The sequence below is a fragment of the Pristiophorus japonicus genome, chromosome 8 (genome assembly GCF_044704955.1).
Source record: "Pristiophorus japonicus isolate sPriJap1 chromosome 8, sPriJap1.hap1, whole genome shotgun sequence".
Taxonomy (NCBI): Eukaryota; Metazoa; Chordata; class Chondrichthyes; family Pristiophoridae; genus Pristiophorus; species Pristiophorus japonicus.
In genome coordinates, this window is record NC_091984.1 from 100,686,609 (window position 1) to 100,712,590 (window position 25,982).

The following is a 25,982-nucleotide window of genomic DNA, read 5'->3' on the forward strand; positions in this document are numbered from 1 at the left end:
ATACATTGGTGCCCCACAGACGGTGAGGAGGATCGCCCTTCGTTTGGCAGCGCTCTCTTCCCCATCTAGCTCGTTGGCCACGAAATATTAGTCGAGTCGCTCCACAAAAGTTTCCCAATCATCTCCCTCCGAGAATTTCTGCAGGATGCCCACTGTTCTCTGCATCTTTGGGTTTGCTATCTGTACCTTGTCACCAGTTGTTGTGTATGGAGAAAGAGTCAGACTGAACACTGTGAGCTCAAGGTAAAGTGTGACCTTAGTCTTTCATTGCAGGTCTCCAGAGTGCCTCTCCAACCTGTGAAGCCTCCTTAAATACCTGTGCTCCCAAGGGATTATGGGATCCCTTGGGACTCCAGGGGATGAGCCCTCTGGTGGGTGTACAGAGTAAATACAAGTCCACATATATAACGGGTAGGAGTTAAGCGATTGTGCTAATACTAGTTAGTAGAATGCGTAAGTATGAACTGGCATTGTATCTGTCTATTATGTCCTGCCTGGTAAGGTCATTGCATTTGTTTGCAGTACAGGTACTGCCAAATTCTCTGCACAGTGCTGCTGCATTTATCAGGTCTGCAATCTCGTGCCATGCTCCTCATCTTGGACACCCTGTTGCTATAGTGGAATAAACAAAGTTTGCTGCTGTGCTCCACTTCCTGAAGCAAGATATTTGTACTCTTTCTAAACATGAAGCACCAAGAAGGGCAACTAAATTGATAAATGCATTTGGGTACCTGTTCTATGAGAAGGATATAAGGCATGTGGTAAAAAGGTGGCTTAAAGGTAATACTGATTAAAGAGAATAGAGAAATTGGATCCCAGAGAGTCACTCCATATTAGGAGATGGATAGGCTTAGATGAGAAAAGGTCAAGATCTAGTCCAAGGTTCTGTGCTTCTATGTTTGCTAAGCTGCAACTTTTCAAGTGTTACAGTGAATGGGCAGAGAAACACAGGTTGGAGAGTGCTGAAGCAGAATACCCCCACCATTACTGCTTTAGGTAGAGGTTGTGAATATGCGGGATGGTCTATCAAGGGTGGCAGTGCAAGCAGAAAGTGTTACAAGTTTGAAGAGGGCAATGGATAATTTTTGGCTGACAGTGCTCTTGAGAATAATTAGAGATAAAGTAGGGTATGAATTCTCTAACTTTGGGGACTTGTCCAGTGAATAGAAAAAAAGTTTCCAGTAATGTCTTCCGAACGATACTGAGGCATATTGAGGGTGAATGTAGGTTAGTTAATTAAATTTAATGATGCATTGTGAATAGCTATGACTTTGCTAGTTATAATAGCCTCTGTAGACATTGTGATTGTCTGGTGGAGCAGACACACATTTTTTTCTGATTCCTTGTTCATACTTCCCCTTTCTCCAAATCCTGCAGCTCTAGACAATGGAGCTCATAAGCAAACCAAAGCATTTTGAGTAATGTCCAAGTGAATCTGCTATGTTCTACAGTTTGCCCTTCCCTGAGGAAAACATTCTTACTTGGCCAAGAACCACAAAATTCATCACACATGCAACTGATCCGTTAGAATAACTCTCAACTAAAGGCTTGTATAATTATGGGTGAGAAAAATAAATACATTATTTTGACTGTTTTTATATCCGTAGTATGCTGGTCGAATATCACCAGTTGTACGAATTGCAGAGAAAAAGATTGATTGCCCAAGTAGGTACTTTAATCCAGGAGAAGGACTGGTGGAGTGGAGCAGCCTATAGCCTTGCGTTGAAGGTAATTCATCACACACTGCACATTTGCACATTATACTTTGAGATAGTTGAATTGCTTTCGTCGTCACCTTTGTGTCACCTTTCTTGGCTGTATCTAAATAACCTCTAGCAATGGCTTGATCTCATTCAAAGCTTGTGCTGCATAAACCATGTGGGCTTGGACCCCTATTCTGCTACTAGAGACATTTTTAAATATATGTAAATTCAGTAAAACAGAACAAAATGGTTAAAACGAGTTCCTGAATACATTTTAATTTTATTGAGCTATTTTATTGTGCTGTATGTAACAAATATGAGAATTAAAACAGTACAGCAAAATCCAACTTTCAAATACCCGTCTGTCTCAGTTTTAAACATAGAAGTTTGTCACTGAGCAGTATGGAATCCGAGAAGTGCCTGCTTTAAATGGATGAACAGTGCACAGAGAGGAACCTGGAAAAATTGGGGAATTTGTCGTGGGACCAAATAAGGTATAACAGGTGAAGGTCCTCCCTGAACCGAATCAGAATGTAGAAATGTCTTTAAGCTCTTAACTGCTGATGTGCAAAACAAACTTCTCCATTTTAGATAACTGGGCATTTATCAGCTTTGTAGTTGGAATATTACATCTTGGTGAAATCCCAACTCTTTTTTAAGAAATCCTTACCCATTGTTCTCTTTGCAGGTGATTGAGGAGAATGGCCTCAAACTGGTTCGCGATCTCGAAGTCAGTGAAAAACTCTGGAGTAAAGTTGCACAACATTTTGTTGTAGTGCTCGGCACGAAGGTAATTCTTTGATTTAATGAAGTAACTTGTATCTCAGCCAGTTGATTCTTCACCTGCACTTAACTGTAAAAAGTTATTTAGAAATTGCATTCAAATTCAGTTTTGATGCCTGGAGAAGCTTTGTACTGAAATTCACAAATAGTGAGCTGGAATTTTCTATGATTATCATGATCACTTTTGAGGGTAGAAGTAAAAATGGTGCAGATTTTTTTTTAGAGCTCTGATCAGAGAGAAGGCAATGAAGTCCCCTCTCCTGGCATAAAGAGCATTTGTTACCTCTCTGATGGAGCACTGAATGGCGAACTGTGAGATGTTACAGATGTTGCATGCTCCGGCCTCGAAGGATCCTAACCAATGGCCCCATCTGGAGGTCCAGTGCAGGCCGATCACCGGCATTTCAAAGGGACATTTAGCACATACGTGAAATTTTGAATGGGTTATGCAGTCTGTTAAAGGGACCACGCACCCCCCAAAATTAGGGAGAACATCAGTGAGTAACTTTTAACATTGTTGCCAATTTAAGTGTATATAAGGGTTAAGTCATGGCAGGAGAGCTCGGTCGGGTGTTATGCTCCTCCTGTACCATGTGGGAACTCAGGGACACTTCCGGTGTCCCTGACGATTACGTGTGCGGGAAGTGTATCCGCCTCCAGCTCCTGACAGACCGCGTTGCGGAGTTGGAGCTGAGGGTGGATTCACTCTGGAGCATCCACGATGCTGAGAATGACGTGAGTATCACGTGTAGCGAGTTGGTCGTACCGCAGGCAAAGGGTCCACAGCCAGATAGGAAATGGAAGACCAACAGGAAGAGCAGTGCAAGGAAGGTAGTGCAGGAGTCCCCTGTGGTCATCCCCCTGCAAAACAGATACACTGCTTTGGGTACTGTTGAGGGGGATGACTCATCAGGGGAGGGCAGCAGCAGCCAAGTTCATGGCACCGTGGCTGGCTCTGCTGCACAGGAGGGCAGGAAAAAGAGTGGGAGAGCAATAGTGATTGGGGATTCAATGGTGAGGGGAATAGATAGGCGTTTCTGCGGCCGCAACCGAGACTCCAGGATGGTATGTTGCCTCCCTGGTGCAAGGGTGAAGGATGTCTCGGAGCGGGTGCAGGACATTCTAAAAAGGGAGGGAGAACAGCCAGTTGTCGTGGTGCACATTGGTACCAACGACATAGGTAAAAAAAGGGATGAGGTCCTACGAAACGAATTTAAGGAGCTAGGAGCTAAATTAAAAAGTAGGACCTCAAAAGTAGTAATCTCGGGATTGCTACCAGTGCCACGTGATAGTCAGAGTAGGAATCGCAGGATAGCGCAGATGAATACGTGGCTTGAGCAGTGGTGCAACAGGGAGGGATTCAAATTCCTGGGGCATTGGAACCGGTTCTGGGGGAGGTGGGACCAGTACAAACCGGACGGTCTGCACCTGGGCAGGACTGGAACCAATGTCCTAGGGGGAGTGTTTGCTAGTGCTGTTGGGGAGGATTTAAACTGATATGGCAGGGGGATGGGAACCAATGCAGGGAGACAGAGGGAAACAAAAAGGAGGCAAAAGCAAAAGACAGAAAGGAGATGAGGAAAAGTGGAGGGCAGAGAAACCCAAGGCAAAGAACAAAAAGGGCCACTGTACAGCAAAATTCTAAAAGGACAAAGGGTGTTAAAAGAACAAGCCTGAAGGCTTTGTGTCTTAATGCAAGGAGTATCCGCAATAAAGTGGATGAATTAACTGTGCAAATAGATGTTAACAAATATGATGTGATTGGGATTACGGAGACGTGGCTCCAGGATGATCAGGGCTGGGAACTCAACATCCAGGGGTATTCAACATTCAGGAAAGATAGAATAAAAGCAAAAGGAGGTGGAGTAGCATTGCTGGTTAAGGAGGAGATTAAGGCAATAGTTCGGAAGGACATTAGCTTGGATGATGTGGAATCTATATGGGTAGAGCTGCAGAATACCAAAGGACAAAAAACGTTAGTGGGAGTTGTGTACAGACCTCCAAACAGTAGTAGTGATGTTGGGGAGGGCATCAAACATGAAATTAGGAGTGCATGCAATAAAGGTGCAGCAGTTATAATGGGTGACTTTAATATGCACATAGATTGGGTTAACCAAACTGGAAGCAATACGGTAGAGGAGGATTTCCTGGAGTGCATAAGGGATGGTTTTTTAGACCAATATGTCGAGGAACCAACTAGGGGGGAGGCCATCTTAGACTGGGTGTTGTGTAATGAGAGAGGATTAATTAGCAATCTCGTTGTGCGAGGCCCCTTGGGGAAGAGTGACCATAATATGGTGGAATTCTGCATTAGGATGGAGAATGAAACAGTTAATTCAGAGACCATGGTCCAGAACTTAAAGAAGGGTAACTTTGAAGGTATGAGGCGTGAATTGGCTAGGATAGATTGGCGAATGATACTGAAGGGGTTGACTGTGGATGGGCAATGGCAGACATTTAGAGACCGCATGGATGAATTACAACAATTGTACATTCCTGTCTGGCGTAAAAATAAAAAAGGGAAGGTGGCTCAACCGTGGCTATCAAGGGAAATCAGGGATAGCATTAAAGCCAAGGAAGTGGCATACAAATTGGCCAGAAATAGCAGAGAACCCGGGGACTGGGAGAAATTTAGAACTTGGCAGAGGAGGACAAAGGGTTTGATTAGGGCAGGGAAAATGGAGTACGAGAAGAAGCTTGCAGGGAACATTAAGACGGATTGCAAAAGTTTCTATAGATATGTAAAGAGAAAAAGGTTAGTAAAGACAAACGTAGGTCCCCTGCAGTCAGAATCAGGGGAAGTCATAACGGGGTACAAAGAAATGGCGGACCAATTGAACAAGTACTTTGGTTCGGTATTCACTGAGGAGGACACAAACAACCTTCCGGATATAAAAGGGGTCGGAGGGTCTAGTAAGGAGGAGGAACTGAGGGAAATCCTTATTAGTCGGGAAATTGTGTTGGGGAAATTGATGGGATTGAAGGCCGATAAATCCCCAGGGCCTGATGGACTGCATCCCAGAGTACTTAAGGAGGTGGCCTTGGAAATAGTGGATGCATTGACAGTCATTTTCCAACATTCCATTGACTCTGGATCAGTTCCTATGGAGTGGAGGGTAGCCAATGTAACCCCACTTTTTAAAAAAGGAGGGAGAGAGAAAACAGGGAATTACAGACCGGTCAGCCTGACATCGGTAGTGGGTAAAATGATGGAATCAATTATTAAGGATGTCATCGCAGTGCATTTGGAAAGAGGTAATATGATAGGTCCAAGTCAGCATGGATTTGTGAAAGGGAAATCATGCTTGACAAATCTTCTGGAATTTTTTGAGGATGTTTCCAGTAGAGTGGACAAGGGAGAACCAGTTGATGTGGTATATTTGGACTTTCAGAAGGCTTTCGACAAGGTCCCATATAAGAGATTAATGTGCAAAGTTAAAGCACATGGGATTGGGGGTAGTGTGCTGACATGGATTGAGAACTGGTTGTCAGACAGGAAGCAAAGAGTAGGAGTAAATGGGGACTTTTCAGAATGGCAGGCAGTGACTAGTAGGGTACCGCAAGGTTCTGTGCTGGGGCCCCAGCTGTTTACACTGTACATTAATGATTTAGACGAGGGGATTAAATGTAGTATCTCCAAATTTGCGGATGACACTAAGTTGGGTGGCAGTGTGAGCTGCAAGGAGGATTCTATGAGGCTGCAGAGCGACTTGGATAGGTTAGGTGAGTGGGCAAATGCATGGCAGATGAAGTATAATGTGGATAAATGTGAGGTTATCCACTTTGGTGGTAAAAACAGAGAGACAGACTATTATCTGAATGGTGACAGATTAGGAAAAGGGCAGGTGCAAAGAGACCTGGGTGTCATGGTACATCAGTCATTGAAGGTTGGCATGCAGGTACAGCAGGCGGTTAAGAAAGCAAATGGCATGTTGGCCTTCATAGCGAGGGGATTTGAGTACAAGGGCAGGGAGGTGTTGCTACAATTGTACAGGGCCTTGGTGAGGCCACACCTGGAGTATTGTGTACAGTTTTGGTCTCCTAACCTGAGGAAGGACATTCTTGCTATTGAGGGAGTGCAGCGAAGGTTCACCAGACTGATTCCCGGGATGGCGGGACTGACCTATCAAGAAAGACTGGATCAACTGGGCTTGTATTCACTGGAGTTCAGAAGAATGAGAGGGGACCTCATAGAAACGTTTAAAATTCTGACGGGGTTAGACAGGTTAGATGCAGGAAGAATGTTCCCAATGTTGGGGAAGTCCAGAACCAGGGGACACAGTCTAAGGATAAGGGGGAAGCCATTTAGGACCGAGATGAGGAGGAATTTCTTCACCCAGAGAGTGGTGAACCTGTGGAATTCTCTACCACAGAAAGTTGTTGAGGCCAATTCACTAAATATATTCAAAAAGGAGTTAGATGAAGTTCTTACTACTAGGGGAATCAAGGGGTATGGTGAGAAAGCAGGAATGGTGTACTGAAGTTTCATGTTCAGCCATGAACTCATTGAATGGCGGTGCAGGCTAGAAGGGCCGAATGGCCTACTCCTGCACCTATTTTCTATGTTTCTATGTTTCTATGATCCCTACGTGAAGAAATTCAGGGCCATGGTCACCTTCACAGCCATTGGCAGTGTTGTCCTTGCCCTGGCGTAATGCTGCAGGTCTGGTTGCAAGAGGTGGCAGAGTTCTGTGAGCACCTCCCTCGTAAAGCACAGATGCCTCACACCCTGCTCCTGGCTCAGGTTGAGGTAAGCGAATTGTCTCGAAGACCCTGGGTGGGTAAGGCCTCCTGTTGAGAGTCCTTCTACCCCCTTCTCCTCTTGCCTCTGCGAACAGCTTGCCCCTTTCTATGCTGCCTCTGATCCATCTCACTGTCATGCTGCAGCCCAAGGGGGATGACAACTGGAGCATCCATGACTGAGAGCAAGTGGTCTGACCAGAACCCTTGAAGTCAGAACCAAGGCATTCTCCACTTGCAGCACCACTCCTTGTCATCTGACCAAATCTAGAAAGCTGCAAACACTTCCACAAATTTACAAGAGCCAGTAGAAATTAATCGGCAACTGACTTGAAAGTGGTTGATGATCCCTTTAAATATCGCTGGTAGTGGATCCTTGCAGCTACTGAACACATGATCTGCTGAGCAAGGTTAACACAGGGTGTTACTTCCAGTGTTGAGCTCAAAAATAGTAGCGCTGGCATCAAATCAGTGGTGTGCACTGATTGATGTCACACTCTGCTACTCTACATACTTATGCTGTACACACCCAGCACTGACGCTAACGTCCTCACCAAGATGGTGTCCAGCGTAGCCTGCACCAGAATTGTGCATGCACGGCTCGGATGCCATTTTCAACCCAAAATGATACCCATTGCGCCCAAACAATTGAATTGCTACGCAATTGAATTTTAAGCCCATCTCTTATTTCTTTACTTGTCCCTTTGCCATCTCTTTTGCCTTGCACCATCATCCCTTTTGTCATTTAATCACTCCTGCCTCCAACTATATCACGGATCTTCCTTTTTGTTCTTTCCTCCCTTCCCCCTTTTCCCTGCCTCTTTACTTGCTTAAAAACTGTTAATCTTTAACCTTTTCCACTGACTTGAAACTTTAACTGTTTCTCTCTCCACAGCTGCTGCCTGACCTTCTGAGATTTTACAGCATTTTCTGATTTTATTTCAGATTTCCAGCATCTGCAGTATTTCGCTTTTATAAGGAGAATTGGTAATTTAATTAGAAAATATTTGAAAATCTTGAATAGAAAGTGAAAATGTAAACAGATTATAATACCCTTTATCAACTAATTTTAATTGATTGCTTTCTGGAAATAGTTCCACATGATCTAAGGATATGGTTACTTGACCAGGGATATAAGAACTTGAAACAGTGAATGAGCAGATTGTTATGTCATCTCACGAGCATCCTTGCCCAAAATAGAAGAAAATGTGAAGAGGTAGTTAATGTGCTGAATAATCAGGGACTAATGAGCAGCAGTTACCATGGAAATGGTCAATTGGTTTCCAAAGACCACGGACAAATTTCAGATGGGGTTTTTCAGTTCCATTGTCCCCAATGAACAATTAGCTTGCTCAGCAACACAATTTGAGTGGCTTTTGTTTAAGATTTCCAGTATCCGCAGTATTTTGCTTTTGTATTGGGTGGTTTGTAGTTGTATGGTGAATGAGTTGTTTTTGCAGGGTTGCACCTCTTTTAGTAGTCTACCAATGTCTGATACTGTTTAGAAATATCTTCATCTTATTTGCTGTTTTATATCCATATTGTTAGGATGCAGAAGACCAGACTAAACTACAGCAAATCACCATGGACTGGAGAAAGCTGATGACAAAGTTTTCTAAAAATCTGGAGGATGCAGAGAATTCAAGTTTGGAAAAACGAAAACCGATTCTATCTGGCTTCAAGAAATGGCACAAATATTTTTCTGAAATTATTGTGTATGTATTATCAACCAGTGGAATGTATTGGATATGATGTTGGTAATGAGTTCGGAAGGACAAAAAGTACTTTCACTCTTCAACTATTTCTTCCCACCCCAGCCTTACCTATCTGGTTAAAATTGCTATTTTGCAGTCAGTACCCCTATGTTTTGCATCCTTGTACCATTTTCTGCCAAATTTATTCCCTCTCTTGAGGCACTGTCGCAAGCTGAGGCACGGCTTTAGGTGTTGACAGCCCTAAAATATCCTATTCAAGTGGCCATTCTTCATAAGTAAGCCTTGAAATCAGTTTAGTAGCTTATTTGGCAGATGGAGTATAATGTTTGAAAGTGTGAGGTCATGCATTTTGGCAGAAAAAAATCAAAGAGCAAGTTATTATTTAAATGGAGAAAGATTGTAAAGTGCCGCAGTACAGCGGGACCTGGGGGTACTTGTGCATGAAACACAAAAGGATAGTATACAGGTACAGCAAGTGATCAGGAAGGCCAATGGTATCTTGGCCTTTATTGCAAAGGGGATGGAGTATAAAAGCAGCGAAGTCTTGCTATATAAGGTGAGGCCACACCTGGAATACTGTGTGCAGTTTTGGTTTCCATATTTACGAAAGGATATACTTGCTTTGGAGGCAGTTCGGAGAAGGTTCACGAGGCTGATTCCGGGGATGAGGGGGGGTTGACTTATGAGGAAAGGTTGAGTAGGTTGGGCCTCTACTCATTGGAATTCAGAAGAATGAGAGGTGATCTTATCAAAACATATAAGATTATGAGGGGGCTTGACAAGGTGGATGCAGAGAGGATGTTTCCACTGATGGGGGAGACTAGAACTAGAGGGCGTGATCTTAGAATAAGGGGCCGCCCATTTAAAACCGAGGTGAGGAGAAATTTCTTCTCTCAGAAGGTTGTAAATCTGTGGAATTCGCTGCCTCAGAGAGCTGTGGAAGCTGGGACATTGAATAAATTTAAGACAGAAATAGAGAGTTTCTTAAACGATAAGGGGATAAGAGATTATGAGGAGTGGGCGGGCAAGTGGAGCTGAGTCCATGATCAGATCAGCCATGATCTTATTGAATGGTGGAGCAGGCTTGAGGGGCCATATGGCCTACTCCTGTTCCTATTTCTCATGTTATTATTTAACTTTGGTTGCATCACAGCAGCCCCACCCCTCACATGATGTCTGCACATCTGTACTTTTCGGCAGGAGTCAGGTGGGTAGCGATCAGGACTACAAAGATAGGCTGATTTTTTTTTCCCACCCTCGTTCCCTTGAAATGCTCTGGCAAAACAAATCAACTTTACTGCCATCCGGGGTGAAATATATTATCTGAACAGTGATTAAACCTGGAATCTTCCTAGTCTGTGCAATACCTTTATTATATAGTGCATGTACTCATTGAGCAATTGGAGGAACTGTAGGATGTGACATTTTTGTTTAAAGTTTAGCAGGCTATTGGCTTCTTTAATTCTGTCACTATACATAAGCGGGTTAAGAACATAAGAAATAGGAGCAGGAGTAGGCCATTCGGCCCCTCGAGCCTGCTTCACCATTTAATAAGATCATGGCTGATCTGATCTTGGGCTCAGCTCCACTTCCCTGCCCGCTCCCCATAACCTTTGCTCCCTTATTGTTCAAAAATCGGTCTCTCTCCACCTTAAGTATATTCACTGACCCAGCCTCCATAGCTCTCTGGGGCAGAGAATTCCACAGATTTACGACCCTCAGAGGTGAAATTCCTCCTCATCTCAGTACTAAATGGACGATCACTTTTTATTAAATTATGCCACCTAGTTCTAGATTCCTCCACAAGTGGAAACATCTTCTTTGCATCTACCCTGTCGAGCCCCCTCAGTATCTTATATATTTCAATAAAATCACCCCTCATTCTTCTAAACTCCAATGAGTATAGGCTCAACCTTTCTTCATAAGTCAACCTCTTCATCTCAGGAATCAACCTAGTGAACCTTCTTTGAACTGCCTCCAATGCAAGTATATCCCTCCTTAAATAAGGAGACCAAAATTGTATGCAGTACTCTAGGTGTGGCCTCACCAATACCCTGTACAGTTGTAGCAGGGCTTCCATGCCCCCTTGCAATAAAGGCCAACATTCCATTTGCCTTCCTGATTACTTGCTATACCTGCATGACAACGTTTTGTGTTTCATGCACAGGACCCCCAGGTCCCTCTGTACTGCAGCATTTTGTAATCTCTCTCCATTTAAATAATAATTTGCTTTTTTATTTTTCCTGCCAAAGTGGATAACCTCACACTTTCCCACTTTATACTCCATTTGTCAAATTTTTGCCCACTCACTTAGCCTGTCTATATCCCTTTACAGATTTTTTGTGTCCTCCTCACAATTTGCTTTCCCACCCATCTTTGTATCATCAGCAAACTTGGTACATTACACTTAGTCCCTTCATCCAAATCATTAATATAGATTGTAAATAGTTGAGGCCCCAGCACCGATCCCTGTGGCACCCCACTCGTTACCGTTTACCAACTGGAAAATTAGCCATTTATCCCGACTCTCTGTTTTCTGTTATAAACCAGCTTCATTCACAGAAATCATATTCCAGCTAAACAGAATTGTTAAAATAATTAGTCAGTTTTTCGAGACAGAGAAGACCCCAGCCTTTAGTCTGTTCAAATATTTGCTTGGCAGTTTTTCTGAATGTGACAGATATTTAAAGTTACTTGTCCTGGTCAAGAAGGCTTTTTTAAGCCTGGCTTTTTTCAAATCAGAGAATCTGCCTGAAATGTTCAAACAAAGATAAATCAAGTAGCTTCCATGGACAGTGAGAAAAAGGAACCACAATCTTACAATGTTATTTTGCAGTTTAGCACCGCATGTGCATTATTTGAGATGCTTCCAAAGCTTAATAACTACTGTACTATAAAAATATATGTTGTGTCACTGCTACTATTTGCTTGTGCTTTTCTTGTTGCTTGGCCATTACAGCCCAAGTCAAAGTCTAGTATAGTCCTATTCTGCCTCCTTTTGAAAACAAGGAAGAACCCATGACAGCATGTGATAAAACCAATAGTTGAAATAAACTAAATTGAGTTCTCTGTTTGATCCCTGGGCACACTATGAAATTACTTTCATATCTGGGCAAGGACAAACACTCTCTGGGACATGGGGAGCTCGGGCTCACTTACAAGTGTAAAAAAGAATAAGTAACGTGAAAAGTGCAACACTGGCATATTTTCATGATACATACTCTCCAAGGTATGTGAATTTAATAACTGGAACATCTGTATCAGACACTGCAATGAAAAATCCATAATTTAGTGAGCATACTAATCATAAAAATATATGTTTTAACATGATTGTAGGATGTGTTTAATTTATATTCTATTACATCATAATTGGTTTCAGTATTGATTTGCTCTATAACACGATGAACATACTATGGTGAAACCCTTAATGATATATTTAATTCAGTTATTGTTGCTTGTGTAAAGACGACCTATAAATTATTTTGAAATATGCCAAGATATTTCTGACATTTTATATTCTTTTAGGACTCCTCAAGGAATAAAGGCTGTTCCTAAAGATATGTTGTATATGCTGAAAAATGATCTAAAAGACTGGCATGAGGTGAGTGGTACATTTGAATAATTTAGTTTTCACAAAGGTTTTTTCACTAAGGTGCAGTCCGACCCAGTCGATAAGATGACAGTTTCATAAAATCATGATCCATTGAATGAATTCAGGCAATAGCCATGTTTATAATACGTTTTGTCAAGCTAATCAATAAGATAGCCAGATTATTAACTTTTCAAAATATCTTCATGTGCATATCTAATTTTATCATTCTGGTTATATTTCCCTCTCAGTATTTGTCGTAAGCTTTCTTTTTCACAGATTATCTTTTCTGATTGTGTGTCTCCGTCATTGATTGTCTATCACTATCTATTAGAAGACAAAAAAGGTCCGAAAACAGTTGACCAGAACCCGAGAAAAGGTGGGGTGTGGGCAGGGGGGCGGTGGGTGTGGGCAGGGGGGGTGGGGCGGTGGTGGTGGCGCGACTACCCTTTCAGCACTGGAGCCAAATTTGGCCTGAACTGATGGAATTAATGTTTCCTCTCCTTGATGGCTATAAGGATCCTTTGTAAAATGAGTTTGAATAGTCTCAACCCAGCTGTTAGTGGGCAAAGCTACACAGCACAAATCTGCCCTTAGTTTAGGGCACATTATACTGTCAGTGAGACCACAAAAATGGCTAAAGTGGGATGTGGAAAATGCCACACAAATGTTGGAGAACAGGGGTGTCTGGAAACTGTTGGTCAAAGCCTTGGAAATGAGGGGACTGTGGTACCTCTTTTCATCACTGAAATCTGGTCTAAACTGATGGGATGAATGTCTCCTCACTTTGCTAGCAATCTGGCTCTTAAAGCTCAGGTAACTTGGTTCTATTTACATTTATTTTTCTCATTTGCTGGTTTGTCCTGTTTGAATATTGTGGTTCAGGTGATTTGTAAAGTGGTGTAGCCATGTTGGTTAAAATGTAAAGTATAACATCTCGATTTGTTAGTCTTCTCAGCTTAAAACATATGCAAATTAATGGAAACACAGATTTAAACTTTATATGTGGCCACTGAGCAACCTACACAGTCCACAAAGACAACAGTTTGGAAACCTCTGTTGCAAAGCATGCTGTTCTGAGATTTAAATTAATGAGCATGGTCGATAAAGAGTGAAAGGAGGTTCAGTCTGTATCTGACATAGAAACATAGAAAATAGGTGCAGGAGCAGGCCATTCAGCCCTTCTAGCCTGCACCGCCATTCAATGAGTTCATGGCTGAACATGAAACTTCAGTACCCACTTCCTGCTTTCACGCCATACCCCTTGATCCCCCGAGTAGTAAGGACTTCATCTAACTCCCTTTTGAATATATTTAGTGAATTGGCCTCAACTACTTCCTGTGGTAGAGAATTCCACAGGTTCACCACTCTCTGGGTGAAGAAGTTTCTCCTTATCTCGGTCCTAAATGGCTTACCCCTTATCCTTAGACTGTGACCCCTGGTTCTGGACTTCCCCAACATTGGGAACATTCTTCCTGCATCCAACCTGTCCAAACCCGTCAGAATTTTAAACGTTTCTATGAGGTCCCCTCTCACTCTTCTGAACTCCAGTGAATACAAGCCCAGTTGATCCAGTCTTTCTTGATAGGTCAGTCCCACCATCCCGGGAATCAGTCTGGTGAATCTTCGCTGCACTCCCTCAATAGCAAGAATGTCCTTCCTCAAGTTAGGAGACCAAAACTGTACACAATACTCCAGGTGTGGCCTCACCAAGGCCCTGTACAACTGTAGCAACACCTCCCTGCCCCTGTACGCAAATCCCCTCGCTATGAAGGCCAACATGCCATTTGCTTTCTTAACCGCCTGCTGTACCTGCATGCCAACCTTCAATGACTGATGTACCATGACACCCAGGTCTCGTTGCACCTTCCCTTTTCCTAATCTGTCACCATTCAGATAATAGTCTGTCTCTCTGTTTTTACCACCAAAGTGGATAACCTCACATTTATCCACATTATACTTCATCTGCCACGCATTTGCCCACTCACCTAACCTATCCAAGTCACTCTGTAGCCTCATAGCATCCTCCTCGCAGCTCACACTGCCACCCAACTTAGTGTCATCCGCAAATTTGGAGATACTACATTTAATCCCCTCGTCTAAATCATTAATGTACAATGTAAACAGCTGGGGCCCCAGCACAGAACCCTGCGGTACCCCACTAGTCACTGCCTGCCATTCCGAAAAGTACCCATTTACTCCTACTCTTTGCTTCCTGTCTGACAACCAGTTCTCAGTCCACGTCAGCACACTACCCCCAATCCCATGTGCTTTAACTTTGCACATTAATCTCCTGTGTGGGACCTTGTCGAAAGCCTTCTGAAAGTCCAAATATACCACATCAACTGGTACTCCTTTGTCCACTTTATTGGAAACATCCTCAAAAAATTCCAGAAGATATGTCAAGCATGATTTCCCTTTCACAAATCCATGCTGACTTGGACCTATCATGTCACCATTTTCCAAATGCGCTGCTATGACATCCTTAATAATTGATTCCATCATTTTACCCACTACTGAGGTCAGGCTGACCGGTCTATAATTCCCTGTTTTCTCTCTCCCTCCTTTTTTAAAAAGTGGGGTTACATTGGCTACCCTCCACTCGATAGGAACTGATCCAGAGTCAATGGAATGTTGGAAAATGACTGTCAATGCATCCGCTATTTCCAAGGCCACCTCCTTAAGTACTCTGGGATGCAGTCCATCAGGCCCTGGGGATTTATCGGCCTTCAATCCCATCAATTTCCCCAACACAATTTCCCGACTAATAAAGATTTCCCTCAGTTCCTCCTCCTTAATAGACCCTCTGACCACTTTTATATCCGGAAGGTTGTTTGTGTCCTCCTTAGTGAATACTGAACCAAAGTACTTGTTCAATTGGTCTGCCATTTCTTTGTTCCCCGTTATGACTTCCCCTGATTCTGACTGCAGGGGACCTACGTTTGTCTTTACTAACCTTTTTCTCTTTACATACCTATCGAAACTTTTGCAATCCGCCTTAATGTTCCCTGCAAGCTTCTTCTCGTACTCCATTTTCCCTGCCCTAATCAAACCCTTTGTCCTCCTCTGCTGAGTTCTAAATTTCTCCCAGTCCCCAGGTTCGCTGCTATTTCTGGCCAATTTGTATGCCATTTCCTTGGCTTTAATACTATCCCTGATTTCCCTAGATAGCCACGGTTGAGCCACCTTCCCTTTTTTATTTTTACGCCAGACAGGAATGTACAATTGTTGTAATTCATCCATGCGGTCTCTAAATGTCTGCCATTGCCCATCCACAGTCAACCCCTTAAGTATCATTCGCCAATCTATCTTAGCCAATTCATGCCTCATACCTTCAAAGTTACCCTTCTTTAAGTTCTGGACCATGGTCTCTGAATTAACTGTTTCATTCTCCATCCTAATGCAGAATTCCACCATATTATGGTCACTCTTCCCCAAGGGGCCTCGCACAATGAGATTGCTAATTAATCCTCTCTCATTACACAACACCCAGTCTAAGATGGCCTCCCCCCTAGTTGGTTCCTCGACATATTGGTCTAGAAAACCATCCCTTATGCATTCCAGGAAATCCTCCTCCACCGTATTGCTTCCAGTTTGGCTAGCCCAATCTATGTGCATATTAAAGTCACCCATTATAACTGCTGCACCTTTATTGCATGCACTCCTAATTTCCTGTTTGATGCCCTCCCCAACATCACTACTACTGTTTGGAGGTCTGTACACAACTCCCACTAACGATTTTTGCCCTTTAGTGTTCTGCAGCTCTAGCCATATAGATTCCACATCATCCAAGCTAATGTCTTTCCTAACTATTGCATTAATCTCCTCTTTAACCAGCAATGCTACCCCACCTCCTTTTCCTTTTATTCTATCCTTCCTGAATGTTGAATACCCCTGGATGTTGAGTTCCCAGCCCTGACCTAGCAGTGTTTGAGGATATAATGAGCAGGGTGGATAAGTGGATGTGGTGTATTTGCATTTCCAGAAGGCATTCGATAAGGTGCCACATAAAAGGTTACCGCACAAGATAAAAGTTCATAGGGTTGGGGGTAATATATTAGCATAGATAGAGGATTGGCTAACTAACAGAAAACAGAGTTGGGATAAATGGATCATTTTCCGGTTGGCAAACAATAACTAGTAGGGTGCCGCAGGGATCGGTGCTGGCTCCTCAACTATTTACAATCTATATTAATGACTTGGATGAAGGGACTGAGTGTAATAGAAACATCCTGGGAAAGGCAAAAACCAGATAAAAATCCAGGCCAATTTAGGGAGAAAAAATATCTGGGAAAATTCCTCTCCGACCCATCGAGACAATCAAAACTAGTTCAGGAGATCACCCTGGCCGTATTCTATTCCCTGCAGTACTTTCCATTATATCTGCTCCATCCAACAAAAGATCATCCAGTCCAATCCCAATTACCAGCTCTAGGTCCGTAACCCTGCAGGTTACTGCACTTCAAGTGTCCATCCAACCATCTCTTAAAAGTGGTGAGGGTTTCTGCATCCACCACTCTTCCAGGCAACGAGTTCCAGATCCCCACAACCCTCTGCGTAAAGAAGCCCCCTCAAATCCCCTCTAAACCTTCCACCAACCACCTTAAAACTATTCCCCCTCATTGTAGACCCCTCCATCAATGGAAATAGACCCTTACTATCCACTATATCCAGGCCCTCAATGAGATCTCCTCTCAACCTCCTCTGTTCCAATGAGAACAAACCCAGCCTATCCAACTAAGATTCTCCATTCCAGGCAGCATCCTAGTAAATCTCCTCTGCACTCTCTCTAGTGCAATCATGAACTTCCTATAATACGGTGACCAGAACTGCACGCAATAATCCAGCTGTGGCCTAACCAAAGTATTATACAATTGAAGCATAACCTCCCTACTCTTATATTCTATGCCTCGGCCAATAAAGGCAAGCATTCTGTATGCCTTCTTAACCACCTTATCCACCTGGCCTGCTACTTTCAGGGATCTGTGGACAAGCGGCCTTCCGTGAGAGGTGGGCACCGGAGGGACTGGAGTGCATCATCACGCCCGGCAACCAAATTTTAATTTGATTTTATGTTTTAAAGTTTAATTTGTTTTAATTGCCGGTGTTTTTTAGTGTCCCCCTCCCCTTTTATAGGGGGCACTTGGAGGAAAAAAAAAAAAATGGATTTAGTGCCCAAAAAAACTTTAAAAAAAAACAAAAACACAAAATAAAACACAAAAAAAACACAAAAAAAGGGCCTTGTAAATGTTTGGTGTGCCCCCCCCCCCCCCAGAACGGGGGGACACGATTTAAGGATTAATGTTTCAGTTTCCTCCCAAAAGAGTTCTGTGGACAAGCACTCCAAGGTCCCTTTGTTCATCTACACTATTAAGTGGCCTACTGCTTAATGTGTATACCCTTTCCTTATTAGCCCTTCCAAAGTGCATGACCTCACACTTCTCTGAATTAAATTCCATTTGCCACAGCTCGGCCCACCTGACCAGTGGACTGATATCCTCCTGCAGTCCATGACTATCCTCTTCATTATCAGCCACACAGCCAATTTTAGTGTCGTCTGCAAACTTCTTAATCAAACTCCCTATATTCCAATCTAAATTGTTGATATATACCACAAAAAGCAAGGGTCCCAGTACTGAGCCCTGCGGAACCCTACTGGAAACATCCTTCCAGTCACAAAAGCATGCATCAATCATTACCCTTTGCTTCCTTCCTCCAAACCAATTTTGGATCCAACTTGACACTCTGCCCTGGATCCCATGGGCTTTAACCTTCATGACCAGTCTACCATGTGGGACCTTATCAAAAGCTTTGCTAAAGTCCATATATACTACATCGTACGCACTACCCTCATCGACCCTCTTGGTTACCTCCTCAAAAAATTTAATCAGGTTAGTCAGACATGATCTTCCCTTAACAAATCTGTGCTGACTGTCCCTAATTAATCCTTGCCTTTCCAAATGCAGATTTATCCTGTCTTTCAGGATTTTTTCCAATAATTTTCCCACCACCGAGGTTAGGCTGACAGGCCTGTAATTACTCGGCCTGTCCCTTTCTCCTTTCTTAAACAAGGATACTACATTAGCAGTCCTCCAATCCTCCGGCACCATGCCCAGATCCAAAGAGGACTGGAAACTGATGGTCAAGGCCTCTGCTATTTCCTCTTTTACGTCGCTCAACAGCCTGGGATGCATTTCATCTGGGCCTGGGGACTTATCTACTTTCAAAGCTGTTATATATGGAAACCTGTAAATACTATGTTTAACCACCAGAGGGCTCATCCCCTGGAGTCCCAAAAGATCCCACAATCCCTTGCGAGCACATGTACATAAGGAGGCCTCACAGGCTGGAAAGGCACTCTGGAGACCTGTAATAAAGGACTACAGTCACATGTTACTTTGAGCTTACAGTATCTGGTCAGATTCTTTACGCAAGATATAACAACTGGCAATGAGATACAGATAATGAACCCCACCGCAACAATGCAGCGAACCGTGGGCATCCTGGAGAAACTTTCGGAGGGAGATGATTAGGAAACCTTCATGGAGCGACTCGACCAATACTTCGTGGCCAACAAGCTGGAAGGAGAAGCGAACGCTGCCCAACTAAGGCCGATCCTCCTCACCGTTTGCGGGGCATCAACATATGGCCTCATGAAAAATCTGCTTGCTCCAACGAAACCCACAGAGAAGTCGTACAATGATTTGTGGACACTGGTCCAGGAGCATCTAAACTCGAAAGAAAGTGTCCTGATGGCGAGGTACCGGTTCTACACGTACAAGAGGTCTGAAGGCTAGGAAGTGGCGAGTTACGTCGCCGAGCTAAGGCGCCTTGAAGGACATTGCGAATTTAAAGGACACTTGGAGCACATGCTCAGGGACTTCTTTGTACTGGGCATTGGCCATGAAGTAATACTTTGCAAACTTTTGACTGCAGAGTCACCAACCTTGAGTAAAGCTATAGCGATAGCCCAGGCGTTCAGCACCACCAGTGCCAATACCAAACAAATCTCTCAGCACACGAGTGCCACAGCTAGTAGTGTGAACAAAGTAATGTTGTTTTCGAATCGTAACATACAGGGCAGGACTCACATGCCTGCAGCTGCACGTCCGCAGATGTCTGAGTCCATCATCAAGGGTGGTGAATGCTAGGCCATTAGCACCTTGTTGGTGCTGTGGAGGTGATCATCGCTTCCATTCATGCCACTTCAAAGGATGCGTTTGCAAGGGCTGTGGAACAATGGGACACCTCCAATGTATGTGCAGGCGAGTTGCAAATCCTGCTAATCCTGTAGACCACATGTTGCAGAGGAGGACAGATCCATGGTGAATCATGACGAACCAGAGTCTCAGACTGAGGAGGCAGAGGTATCTGGGGTGCACACATTTACCACAAAGTGTGCCCCGCTACTGCTGAAGGTTGAATTAAATGGACTCCCGGTGTCAATGGAGCTGGAGCCAGTCCATAATGAGCAAAAAGACTTTTGATAAATTGTGGTGCAGCAAGGCCTCAAGTCCAGTCCTAACTCCCATTCATACTAAACTGAGAAAGTACACAAAGGAACTGATTACTGTAATTGGCAGTGCTACCGTAAAGGTCTCCTACGATGGAGTGGTGCACAAATTACCACTCTGGGTGATACCGGGCGATGGCCCCACGCTGTTCGGCAGGAGCTGGCTGGGAAAGATACGCTGGAACTGGGACGACGTCCGAGCGCTCTCGTCCGCTGACGACACTTCATGTGCCCAGGTCTTAAACAAGTTCCCCTCGCTGTTCGAACTGGGCATCGGGAAGCTGCAAGGAGCAAACGTGCAGATCCATTTGATTCCTGGATGCGACCCATCCATCACAAGGCGAGAGCGGTACCGTACATGATGAGAGAGAGGGTGGAGATTGATACGTCCTTACTATACAGTATAAATGCACACGAGGCCCATGCTTGAGAGAAGGTCAGTCTGTGACCTGTCCTTTATTCCACAGCACTTAAGTGATGGAAGTGGATGGAGCTTCCCCTTTTATATCTGAAGATCCAGGTTAGGAGTGTCTCCCACAAGTTCACCACCGAGTGGTCATTGTTCTCACAGTGTACAACTTAGGTCAGATTATGCATGGGTTACAATTCTGGTTGAATACATGACATCGCCTCCCCCCCCAAAGTCTTATTGGGATCACAGGTTGAGTCTCTCTGGTGGTTTACGCTCTCTTGTAGAGCGCATGAGTTGGGGCTCCGGTTGTTGGGCGCTGGCCTGAGTGTCTGCTGTTTGCGGTGCCTCAGGCCTGTCCGGACTGCCCACAGTGACTGGGCTCTCCTCCCTTTGGTTCCTGTGTTCGTTTACCTGTGGAGGAGTGAACTCTATATCGTGTTCTTCCTCTGCTTCTCCTATGGGGTTGCTGAACCTCCTTTTTGTTTGATCCACATGTTTGCGGCAGATTTGTCCATTGGTAAATTTAACTACCAGAATCCTATTTCCCTCTTTGGCAACCACAGTGCCTGCGAGCCATTTGGGCCCTGCAGCGTAGTTGAGGACAAAAACAGGGTCATTTACATCAATACATCGCGCCCTCGCATTCCTGTCATGGTAGTGATATTGTGACTGGCGCCTGCTCTCGACAATTTCTTTCATGGTGGGGTGTATAAGGGATAACCGGGTTTTGAGCGTCCTTTTCATTAGCAGCTCTGCGGGTGGAACCCCTGTGAGCGAGTGTGGTCGGGATCTGTAGGCCAACAGGAAGCGTGATAAGCGGCATTGTAGGGAACCCCCTTGGATTCTGAGCATCCCCTGTTTGATTATCTGCACTGCTCGTTCTGCCTGGCCGTTTGAGGCCGGCTTGAACGGTGCCATTCTGACATGGTTAATTCCATTGCCTGCCATGAAGTCCTGGAATTCAGTGCTTGTGAAGCACGGGCCATTGTTGCTGACCAAGATGTCCGGTAGACCGTGGGCGGCGAACATTGCCCGTAGACTTTCTACCGTGGCAGAGGATGAGCTTGAATTTAAAATGTCACACTCGATCCATTTGGCGTAGGCGTCTACTACAACCAAAAACATTTTTCCCATGAAAGGACCAGCGTAGTCCACATGGATGCATGACCAAGGCTTGGCGGGCCATGGCCAGGGGCTAAGGGGGGCTTCCCTGGGCGCATTGCCCAGCTGGGCACACGTGTTGCACCTGCGAACACAAAGTTCTGCGTCTATCCCTGGCCACCAAACGTGTGACCTGGCAATTGCCTTCAACTTGACAATGCCCGGGTGCTCCTTGTGGAGTTCTCTGATGAACACCTCTCTGCCCATCTGGGGCATGACTACGCGGTTTCCCCACAGTAGGCAATCGGCCTGAATCGAGAGTTCATCCCTGCGCCTGTGAAATGGTTTAAATTCCTCAGGGCATGCCCTGTACGTGGCTGCCTAGTTCCCATTCAGGACACATTTCTTGACTAGAGACAATAGTGGGTCTCTATTTGTCCAGACTTTAATCTGACGGGCTGTCATGGGTGAGCCTTCGCTTCCGAAAGCTTCAACAGCCATGACCATCTCAGCAGCATGCTCGGTAGCCCCCTCAGTGGTGGCTAGTGGCAGCCTGCTGAGTGCATCGGCGCAGTTTTCGGTGCCCGGTCTGTGCCGAATAGTGTAGTCATAGGCGGCTAACGTGAGTGCCCACCTCTGTATGCGGGCCGATGCGTTTGCATTTATGGCCTTGTTGTTGGCCAAAGGGGGCGTTCGGGGTTTGTGATCTGTCTCCAAACAGGTACTGGTGCATTTTCTTTACCGCATATATACATGCGAGCGTCTCTTTTTCTACCATCCCGTAACCCCTTTCTGCCTGGGACAGACTTCTGGAGGCATAAGCTACCGGCTGTAACTGACCCTTGGCATTGACATGCTGCAACACACACCCGACACCATAGGACGACGCATCGCACATTAACACAAGTTTCTTACATGGGTCATATAGCGTTAACAGATTGTTGGAACATAACAAATTGCATGCTCTATTAAAAGCCCTTTCCTGGCTGTCCCCCCCGACCCATTCGCGACCTTTGCGTAGGAGCATGTGTAGCGGCTCTAGCAGCATGCTCAATTTGGGAAGAAAATTACCAAAATAGTTCAGGAGCCCCAGGAATGAACGCAGCTCCGTCGTGTTACGGAGTCTGGGTCATCTCTGGATCGCTTCCGTCTTGGACGCAGTAGGGCTGATCCCGTCTGCTGCTACCCTCATACCCAGGAATTCTACCTCTGGAGCGAGGAAGATGTACTTTGCCTTTTTCAGTCGCAGCCCTACCTGGTCCAGTCTGCATAGTACCTCCCCCAGGTTGTGGAGGTGTTTTTCAGTATCGTAACCCGTGATGAGGATGTCGTCCTGAAAAACCACCGTCCCTGGAATCGACTTGAGGAGGCTTTCCATATTTTGTTGGAAGATCGCGGCGGCCGAGCGAATCCCGAACAGACATCTGTTGTACTCAAGCAACCCCTTGTGTGTCGTGATGGTAGTCAGCTTCTTCGACTCACTCGCCAGCTCCTGGGTCATGTAAGCTGAGGTCAGGTCCAATTTTGAAAAAAGTTTGCCACCGGATAGCGTCGCAAAGAGGTCCTCCGCTCTCGGTAGCAGGTACTGGTCTTGGGGTGATACCCGATTGATGGTGGCCTTGTAATCGCCACATATCCTGACCGACCCATCCGCCTTGAGCACCGGCACAATCGGGCTCGCCCAGTCACTGAATTCGACTGGCGAGATGATGCCTTCCCTCAGCAGGCGGTCCAATTCGCCTTCTGTCTTTTCCCGCATCACGTACGGCACTGCTCTGGCCTTGTGGTGTACTGGCCTGGCGTCCGGGTTTATGTGATTCATTACCTTGGCCCCCATGAAAGTGCCAATGTCGGGTTGAAATAATGAGTCAAATTGGTCCAGGATCTGTGAGCATGATACTCGCTCCACAGAGGAAATTGCATTGACATCACCCCATTTCCAGTTCATGACAGCAAGCCAACTCCTCCCCAGTAGTGCGGGACCGTCCCCCGGGACAACCCAGAGTGGCAACCTGTTCTCCGAATCTTTGTGGGTCACGACTACCATGGCGTTGCCTAGCACCGGAATGATCTGCTTTGTGTATGTCCGTAGCTGTGCGTCAATCGGCGATAATTTTGGACCTGACCTCAGCTTACATGACCCAGGAGCTGCCGAGTGAATCGAAGAAGCTGACCACCATCACGACACACAAGGGGCTGTTTGAGTACAACAGATGTCCGTTTGGGATTCGCTCGGCCGCTGCGATCTTCCAACGAAATATGGAAAGCCTCCTCAAGTCGATTCCAGGGACGGTGGTTTTTCAGGACGACATCCTCATCACGGGTTACGATACTGAAGAACACCTCCACAACCTGGAGGAGGTGCTACGCAGACTGGACCAGGTAGGGCTGCGATTGAAAAATGAACTCGCTGAACTTCAGCTTCCAGCGATTTCCCCCAGCGTTCATTTTTGCAATTTCTGCAGGTATTTTGCTCATCTCTGCAAACTCCGGTTGAGTGTGTGCCTCCACGCCTCCAACATGAGATGCTGTTTGAAACAAAAGGTCCCTTGCCAGTCGATCGTCCCTGACTGCCCCTGTTATTGCCCTTGAGTGCGCCATTAACAGGTGTTGATGGCCCCTTTACTGGCCGCATTGTCTCTTGCAATGGTGTGAATCGCCGCTCAGCTTGCCATTGTCTCTGTCGAACTCCCCCTCTGGGTTCGACTACATGTTGGGGCATGCCCGACTGCCCATGTCTGCCTGGAGAACTGTGTGCTGCTTTAACAATGTTGAATCTCTGTCCCAACCATTCCTTAACACAGTACCTCTCGTCTGTTCTGCTCGTGGCCATGCTCACGTGGTTTAAATCCCAGTTTCTCATCGCCATTGATATGTCCTTACTATACAGTATAAATGCACACGAGGCCCATGCTTGAGAGAAGGTCAGTCTGTGACCTATCCTTTATTCCATAGCACTCAAGTGATGGAAGTGGGTGGAGCTTCCTCCTTTATATCTAAAGGTCCAGGTTAGGAGTGTCTCCCACAAGTTCACCACCTAGTGGTCGTTGTTCTCACAGTGTACAACTTAGGTCAGATTATACATGGGTTACAATGCTGGTTGAATACATGACAGAGATCGAGCTGGACCAGCTGCAACGAGAGGGCATCATTTCGCCGATCGAATTCAACGAGTGGGCCAGTCTGATTGTTCCAGTCCTCAAGGAAGACAGCACCGTCAGAATCTGTGGTGATTACAAAGTGACTATCAATTGTTTCTCCCTGCAGGACCAATACCCGCTACCAAAGGCAGATGACCTATTTGCGATGCTGGCGGGAGGAAAAACGTTCGTGAAGCTGGACTTGACCTCGGCCTATATGACGCAGGGGCTGGAGGAATCATCGAAGGGCCTCACCTGCATCAACATGCATGAAGGTCTCTTCATTTACAACAGATGTCCATTTGGGATTCAATCAGCCGCCGCGATATTCCAGAGGAACATGGAAAGCTTGCTGAAGTCGGTCCCAAGCACTGTGGTCTTCCAGGATGACATCTTGGTTACAGGTCAGGACACCATCGGGCACCTGCAGAACCTGGAGGAGGTTCTTAGTCAGCTTAATCGTGTGGGGCTCAGATTAAAACGCTCGAAGTGCGTTTTCCTGGCACCTGAAGTGGAGTTTCTGGGGAGAAGAATTGCGGCGGACAGCATCAGGCCCACCGATTCGAAGACGGAGACAATTAAGAATGCACCGAGACCACAGAACGTGACGGAGCTGCGGTCGTTTCTAGGACTCCTGAACAACTTTGGTAACTTCTTACCAGGTCTTAGCACACTGTTAGAACCACTGCACTCTTTACTGTGTAAAGGAGATGAGTGGGTATGGGGTAAAAGCCAGGAAAATGCCATTGAGAAAGCTAGAAAACTGTTATACTCAAACAAATTGCTTGTGTTGTATGATTCATGTAAGCATTTGGTACTAGCATGTGATGAGTCGTCGTATGGCATCGGGTGTGTATTGCAACAAGCTAATGAATCTGGGAAATTGCAACCGGTTGCTTATGCATCCAGAAGTCTGTCCAAGGCCGAGAGGGCCTACAGCATGATCGAAAAAGAAGCGTAGGCATGTGTTTATGGGGTAAAGAAAATGCATCAATATCTGTTTGGGCTCAAATTTGAATTGGAAACCGACAATAAGCCACATATCCCTCTTTTCTGAAAGTAAGGGGATAAATACAAATGTATCAGCCCACATCCAGAGATGGGCGCTCACGTTGTCCGCATACAACCATGCCATCCGCCACAGGCAAGGCACAGAAAACTGTGCTGATGCTCTCAATAGGCTGCCATTGCCCACCACAGGGGTGGAGATGGCACAGCCCGCAGATTTAGTTTTGGTAATGGAAGCATTCGAGAGTGAGCAATCACCTGTTACCACCCGACAGATT

General features: G+C 45.3%; 1 protein-coding gene across 1 annotated transcript in view; it reads left to right on the forward strand.

Moving 5' to 3' along the window:
- The window catches only part of axdnd1 (axonemal dynein light chain domain containing 1), a gene marked incomplete at its 5' end in the record, with an annotated part of 368,202 nt that overhangs the window by 117,965 nt on the left and 224,255 nt on the right, over window positions 1–25,982 (forward strand). The window contains 4 exons of the mRNA XM_070887184.1: window positions 1,608–1,728; window positions 2,392–2,493; window positions 8,775–8,941; window positions 12,467–12,542. Coding sequence (XP_070743285.1) covers window positions 1,608–1,728; window positions 2,392–2,493; window positions 8,775–8,941; window positions 12,467–12,542 — 466 coding nt within the window. The remainder of the gene's footprint in view (window positions 1–1,607; window positions 1,729–2,391; window positions 2,494–8,774; window positions 8,942–12,466; window positions 12,543–25,982) is intronic.